The sequence below is a fragment of the Eulemur rufifrons genome, chromosome 14 (assembly GCF_041146395.1).
Source record: "Eulemur rufifrons isolate Redbay chromosome 14, OSU_ERuf_1, whole genome shotgun sequence".
Classification (NCBI taxonomy): domain Eukaryota; kingdom Metazoa; phylum Chordata; class Mammalia; order Primates; family Lemuridae; genus Eulemur; species Eulemur rufifrons.
The window spans coordinates 23,792,480-23,800,159 of record NC_090996.1 but is presented as its reverse complement, the minus strand read 5'-3'; the positions used below and the strand labels follow the sequence as shown (position 1 = coordinate 23,800,159).

At 43.1% G+C, this 7,680-nt stretch overlaps 1 protein-coding gene across 3 annotated transcripts; it reads right to left on the bottom strand.

Moving 5' to 3' along the window:
- Nucleotides 1-2,138: 2,138 nt before the first annotated feature.
- COQ7 (coenzyme Q7, hydroxylase) lies at nt 2,139-7,680 on the bottom strand. 3 transcript variants are annotated; one of them, XM_069486016.1, is made up of 6 exons: nt 7,548-7,677; nt 5,705-5,883; nt 4,376-4,490; nt 3,487-3,626; nt 2,723-2,791; nt 2,139-2,310 (listed from the first exon to the last, which is right to left on the bottom strand). In XM_069486016.1, the coding sequence occupies exons 1-6, from the start codon at nt 7,618-7,620 to the stop codon at nt 2,233-2,235; spliced, it is 654 nt and encodes a 217-aa protein (XP_069342117.1). In that variant the 5' UTR covers nt 7,621-7,677; the 3' UTR covers nt 2,139-2,232. The 3 variants fall into 3 exon arrangements, with proteins under 3 accessions (XP_069342117.1, XP_069342119.1, XP_069342118.1); XM_069486018.1 differs by lacking the exon at nt 7,548-7,677 and adding an exon at nt 7,246-7,324; XM_069486017.1 differs by lacking the exon at nt 2,723-2,791 and having other exon boundaries at nt 7,548-7,680.

Genomic DNA, 7,680 nt, shown 5'->3' with positions numbered 1-7,680 from the left:
TCCTTGACATCCAAGTGCCTCTACTTGGACAGGTAGGCAGGTAGGTATCTGGAAATGGGAAGTTGGACTGGAGATACAAATATGAAGGAATCAGCCACAACGAAGACAGCCAAGGAAAAGATGGTAGACTGAGAACAGGGCCCAAGACCACACCCCGGGACACTCTGGCATAAAGAAATCCAAGGGGCAGAAGAAGAGCCAATGAAGCTGTTTTCCAATTTTGCAGCTGCTTCAGAACATCTTCCCTCCCTCCCCTTCTCCTTTCTCCTCTCCTCCTTCCTTCCCTCTAAATTTTTTCCCTTTAAATGGGCACCTATTATATACTAGGAACTAGAAACAAAAGTTCTGCCTTCAATAAACTCACAGTCTTATATACAGGAGAGATACACTTAAAAAGTAATGCACAGAAAATGCACACTTACAAAATAATGTAGACACAGGCAATAACTGGAGCCTGGATTTTCAGTTGTAGCCAACTACACTAAACTATACTACAGACATCTGCTTATAACATGGCACAGAAGAGTTTGGAATCTAAAACTGTCTTTACTCCTATTCTCACCCATGTTGAATTTATTACAATTATTATTGGAGACATTCACTTAATCACATAAAATTAAACTCAGTCTTGGGTGAGGAAAACAGAGAGATTGTGGAGGATTAATCCAAACTATCCCAGTGTCCACTGTCCTCCAAAGCCAGGCCCTCGAGAGTCATCCTGCCCAGTCATCACGTGCTGATGAAACGCAGGGCACTGCGTGGGAGGCAAAGACCTAAAAGATGCGGTTCTTTACTAGAAGCAGCTTATGATCTACTAATAGTTCAGGGGTTCCAAGCCCAGACTCACACCAGAATTACCTGGGGGCTTTTGAAACCATTCTGATCCTGGGCACCCCCCTAATTCAGTCAGAATTTTTGGTCTACAAACTAAAAAAAATTTTAAATCTCCATTCTGACGAGCAGCCAAGAAGGAGAACCAGTGAGCTAGGTTTTTCATAAATTATTAAAAAATTTGCAAACCATAGCTAACACCTGTAATCCTAGCACTTTGGGAGGCTGAGGTGGGAGGATTGCTTAAGGCCAAGAGTTTGAGACCAGCCTGGGCAAGAACAAAACCCTGTCTCTACAGAAAACAAAAAAAAAAAAAAAAAGAAAAGAAAAGAAAAATTAGCCAGGCACGGTGGCACACACCTGTACTCCCAGCTACTCAGGAGGCTGAGGCAGAAGAATCGCTGGAGGTCAGGAGTTTGCGATTGCAGTGAGCTATGATGATGCCACTGCATACTAGCCCAGGAGACACTGCAAGACCCTATCTCAAAAAAAAAAAAAAAATCTTGCTAATCATAAAATACTTCATCAAAGTATAAAAATTTTAATCAGTTTTGGTTCATTTTTTAAAATTTGGTAATAGACCTTAAGGAAATGATTATAATTTACCTTCACAAATAATCCACAACTTACTTGGTACATTCTTTCATGGAAGCAACACCCACCCACCCCTGTCTTATTCTGTTTGGGCACCTGTAACAAAATACCATAGCCTGGGTGGCTTATCAACAATATTTACTACTCACCGTTTTGGAGGCTGAGAAGGCCAAGATGAAGGTACCAGCTGATTTGATGACGGCACCTTGAGGCATCACTGGGGCCTCTTTTATAAGCGCACTAATCCCATTCATGAGGGCTCCACTCCCATGACCTAATCACTTCCCAGTCACTCTCAACCCAACTTGGGGGAGTTGTGGGGGAAAGATCTCAACAAATGAATTTTGGGAGAATACAAACATTCAGACCATAGCACTCTCCCACCCACAATTCAAAATGGAAACACTGACAGCTGTTGACTTACCTGATAGACTTCACATTCTTTCTTAGCCTGTCTTAAATACCCTCATGCTTTAAATTACCATTTGTTACCAGTAAATTCAATTTTTTTTCTCTTAGAGATTCCTGTTACTTTACTAATGATTCATTCTTGACGTTTTAGGAGAAAATTAAGTACGAAACCAAACAAGGACCAGCTTCATTTGAACAAACCTGGTGAACTGTCAGCCTTATGCCATAAGACGACACAGAAAAATCAACACTGAAGAGTTATTAATGAAAAAACAAAAACCCCTGTAGTTTATTAACAAAACTCATATAATGATTTTAAGTATATATTTCCTTCTCTGCAAATGTCACTTGTTAAATTACTATCATCTTTTATATACAGGGATAAGTGGACATACTTCAAAATCTTTCTGATAAATATATCGCTGCTCTGCATCCAGCCTGGATAATGCTTTTCAAGATGGCATACGCTGGAGCCTGTTAAAAACAACAAGCAAATAAAAGAAACACATTATATGTTTGTTTCTAGTTGTAAGTTTCAGGGACAGTAGGGCAGGGTTTGGACTTCTCTGGAGAAGAAATAAAATCTGAGAAGGAATTTAATTTGGAAAAAAGCCATTCAAAAAGATCAGAATGCCTCTGCTACTGCCAAAACACTGGAATCATCCAGTTTCTCACAGGAAAGGGAAAAGGATAAGGAATGAAGCAAGAAACAAGATTCCCAATCTGGAGCAATGTGTTTGCTTGCTTTTTGTCAAAGCAACGTCACTGGTTTTCTTTCCTTTGGCAGTAACTATAAAATTTATTTTTCTGGAAACAGAAATTTCCTGCCCCCTCAACCTTCCAGATAACGTGCCCCAAAGCACTACAAGTCACAGTAGATTCCTACCAATTCTGCGTCATGGTCAAGGCCTATGTCATGGTGCTCAAGCTCTTCATCCCGAAATTTCTTTATCACCTGGTTAAATAAAAAGAAACCGAAGCAAGTCAGCATTTCAACTCTCCTACTGTTCCATCTTATTTTGGAGGCTAAAGCCTCGTACTATAGTCTAAGACAGGGGTAGGCCAACTTTTCCTATAAAGGGCCCCAGAGTAAATACTTTAAGCTATGAAGGCTGTGCAGTCTCCGGCCCAACTACTCAACTCTGCTACTGTGGCCCTGGAAGCAGCTGAAGCCCTGCAAACAAATGGGTATGCTTGTGTTCCAATAAAGCTGTAAATTGTTATTTACAGAAACAGGTGGTTGGCCACGGGCCATAGTTTTCCAACCTCTGATTTAGACTTTAAGAAATTAAATGGTTCCCTTATTTATTGTGAAAAATTATCTGAGGATATCTATCAATTCATAATTCTTTTATTTAATCTAAAGGGCTCATGCTCACAGCATTTGCTCAGAGTCTACAGAGAATAAAGAAGTGGAGAGAACGCAGGCAGGACAGGGTTCAGGAGTCCCAGCTCTGCCTGAACTATGTGACCACAGCAGATGGCTTCACCTTCCGTGCCTCAGTTTGCTCATCTTTAAAATGAGTCCCTGACCTGGTTATCTATCCTTCCAGCATCCCCTAATATTCTCTTATATTTTTTCTTTTTACTCATGTGCATATCTGCTTGTTTTTCCCTTGAGCAGCCCTTTTCTAGAGTATAGTCAAATACCTGAAGAAGTTCCTCATATTTCTCAGGATCCTCCTCCATCAGCGTCCTGATCTGGTTGTTGTAGTGATGTGCTATACTCTCCTCCACTGCCACCGTGCACGCCATTGCGCCTTCCTTCCCCAGCAAGGCAGTCCCTGCCCCTGGAGTTGTTAAACCCAGAGCAGGAAGGTAAGGGATGGATACTATTGGCAACAAAGATCATTTCTGGTCAGGGTTTCTTGACCTCGGCACCACTGACATTTGGGGTTAGGTCATTCTTTGTTGGGGGGGGGTGGTGTCCTGTGCATTGTAGGATATTTAACAGCATCCCTCGTCTCTACCAACTAGATGCCAGTAGCACCAAGTTGTAACAACCGAAATTGTCTTTAGATATTGCCACATATCCTCTGGAAGGCAAAGTTGCCTGGGTGGAGAACCACTGTTTTAGTGGTACCAGATCCCAGTGTTAAACCTGGAATCACATGGTAAGAAAGCTATTCTCTTTTCAATGCTCTTTTAACCTTCTGATTAGGGCCAAGATAAAGTCTGCATTTGGGGTGAGTATGTCTTTGATCTTCTATACCACTTACTCTTCTCCCTTTTTAAAAGAGTGAACAGATCTCAGGTTTACAACCTTTGTCAGGGAACAGTATCTGGCTATAACTGAATTAGGCTAGCTTTCTCCCTCTGTTATGTATATTTTTACTTTCTATTTATAAAAGTACTGACTTTAAGATTCTATCTTAAATAACTTGAAGCAAAATAAAAGCAGTAAATTTACCTTTAGAAAACTATTAAGTAATTTTAAAAAGAGGACGTAAGGACACAGCAAGTACTGTGAAAAGTGGTACCCGAATGATCTAATCATCCCAGATCCTTAAGCTCACAGAAGCTCTGTACAGACACGTACCCAGTACGAACCCCGCCACATTCCAAAAGGGCATCAGGACTGTCGGCCGGACCCTGAATGTAACCATCAACTCATTGAACTTTTTCAAATGCTCCTTTTCTTGATCCCACATTTTCTGCAAAAAAATAAAGACATGTAAACATTCCATAGAGGCCTCTTTGCTATGCAATGAGGAAGCCCATCCATGTGGTATACAGGAAGCAAAACAGAAATGGAGAAAATCATGTGAACTGCTACCTCCTCCCTTCCCCTCAAAACATCAAGGAAGAAAGTAAAATATCAGACTAAAAGGCATCTTTGATACAGAGGAGAGAGTGCCAACAAACCAAAGGAAAAGCCTGTTATTTCAACTCCAGATAAGAATAGTTCCAGCAGAAGTCCCCCAGACCCACAATGCACCTATTAAATGAAAAGGGTCCATACACATGGGAAATGAGACATTTAACCCATTTCAAAATCAGGAGGGCAAAATGTAGCTATTGTGTAGTTTCCTTTCATACTGCTAGAATATGAGTATCATTCACATCAAAGGAAAAAGGAGAATGATAACAACAGCTAACACTTAGCTGGCACTTCCTAAGTGCCAGGTGCTGTCAAATGGCTATACACAGGCAAGTCATTCAGTCCACAGAACTGCCCTGTGAAGGACAAACTATTATCTCCAGTCTATAGATGAAGAAAGTGAAGCACAGAGAGGTTAAGTAACTTGCCCAAAGACTCAAAGCAGGCAATTTAACTTGCACTAACTTGTCTATCGCATGCCAGGCATGGTGTTAGCTGCTCTATCCCAGCCCATTTATTCCTCGTCCACACCCAGGCCATTATCAGACCATTTTGCAGATATGGAAGTGGAGACCCCAGAGAGGGCATATGACATCCTCAAGGTCACACAGACAGCAGTGGCAGAAAGCAGAAATGTGAATCCAGGTCTGTGTGACTACAAAGTCCAGGCCCTTCCACTGCCTCTCAGTGTACAGCATCTCCCCTGGCGCTCCATGGGGCAGGACTAAACCCCTCAGCACAGGGTGCTTTCCCCTAATGAAGTAATTCTCAACCTTTTTTTCATTATTACCTCCCCCTGCCTTGAAGTTTTAATACCAGATATACCATGCATCCGTTTATGTACTATTTGTCTACCTGCACTTTATACAGAAAAAGAATAATATACTTTTCACTCCCTCATTCCACCAAGAACCAAGTTTTCACTCTCTTGGAGACAACAGCATGCATCTCCCTTGGGAATGCGTGACCTAATGTGATTCACTACTTGAAGGCCTTCAGATCCACCCATTCAGTGGGCCAGGCTGAGAGAGACAAAGATGCACCCACCTGAATGACGGGCCCGACACCTGAACGACCCAGGACAGCCATCTGCCCAGCATAGATGCGGTTGGCTCCATATTCGCCTGCGTGATCCACCCGGATTATTCGATCCACAGCAGCCCAATTGATATTCTCTAAGGTCATTCCTGAACTGCAAAATCTGACACTGATTCTTCTTCCATAAGCTGAAATGCAAGTGTTTATTCTTTGTTACTCTCAGGTAAAATCGAGATATTTCCTTTTACAGACAGAAGAAAGGGGCACAAATAAGTTCCTCATGGGCTGCATATGCCCATAAATATATTCTATTTAACATGCAGGATTAAAACAGAGGATTTTACCTAAATATTTGATTCTCTGGCTTCACTTTAAGTGTATGAAGATCTAGAAATGCTGAGTCTGTCCTCTCAAGAAGAGTTAACGTAGCAGCTGCTTCTAGATGGGCATGGTTCTACAGTTCACCACCCCTCCCAGCCTGCTTCTCCCCAGCCCAGGCTGCACAGCAGAGAGCTTTCAAAAACATAATGCTTCTCCTCAATCTTTGGGTGGGGGCGGGGGGGGGGGGGGCACATTGATATTTTTAAAAAGCTCTGGGCACAAACCTTCCCTGTAGTCAAGGTTGAGAACCACAGTAAGTTCCCTTAAAACACCCACACTCATGGGCATTTAATTTTGAGACCCCAGCCTCAGAGCTTAGGTTTCATCTCGTTATGGTCCAACAACAACTCAGCAAAACTTTTCTCATATTCAAAATGTAAATTCTTCAGGACAGATTATATTTCCGCTTTAAACAAAAATCTCCTTATTGTAACTCCTTAATTATATTCTCTGATCCTTATATTAGGGTATCTCAAAAATTTTTCCCCCTGTAAGAGAAGGGTTTACAACTGGTATATCCTGACACCTTCCTAACACTTGCTAATCTCCCTTTCTAACAGAAAGATGGCCTTCGATTCAAGCCTTGCTATAGTGTCTAATGCAACTTTATAATTTTTTGTTTAACAAAAAAATGTCATTTTTATGATTACCCATCCATTTGGGGCAGGCAATACTAATTTTCCATATACTATAAGGATTTAGTTTCCGAGAAATTATTTGATTTTAAAATGGGACATGTTTATGCAAGAAACATATTTAGTAATCAAAAGTTCAAGCGGTATTGCCGTAAGGCAAAAATTCCGAAGGTGGCACATGAATGATTAAACTTTGAGAAGACGACTTCACAACAATTTTCTGAGGCATCTCAGAAGGAAAGCAGAAGTAGCCAGAATCCAAAACCATGTCTCTCTACCCCAAATTCGATGCTCCTTCCACGACACTGATGTTCTCAAGGGTTACAGTGCATGCAAATCATCTGAAGGTCTTAAAATATGGACGCCAACTAAATAGGTGAGGAGTGGGGCCCAAGAATATGCATTTCTAACAAGTTCCCAGAAGAGGCTGACGATGCTGGTTGTCGGGCTACACTTTGTATGGTAAGGCCCTGGGCAAAGACTACGGAGACACACCGGGGACACTGAACTTTCACTGTCGCCAACTGTCCTCACCCCGGAACGCCGCCCACACCTGCAGTGACGTCACTGCACAGGTGGGCAATTACGTCACTCCTCAACACGCCGACCCTGACCGTACGGCCGAAGGGTCACCGACGATAACCACCACCTTCCGCCGGCCTCTCTCCGGGTGTACTATAGGCCCCGCCCCGCCCGGCCCGCCAGCGCCCCCTCATCTGTGGCACAGTCGCGCTCTGTCGCAGACCAGTGACGTAACCTCTTCGACCCGAGCTTCAGGGAAAAATTCCTTGGCGGGCCCGCCCAGTGCACGACCGCAACCGCGCGTCCCCCTGTACCTGAGAGGGGCCGCCGGACGCCCGAGCGCAGCCGCCACAGGGAGGGAGCCGCCACCGCCCCGGCACAAATCATTGCCGGACAAAAAAGCAGCCACTCCGTTGAGTGAAGCGGGCCAATCGTGCCCTTGGTGCG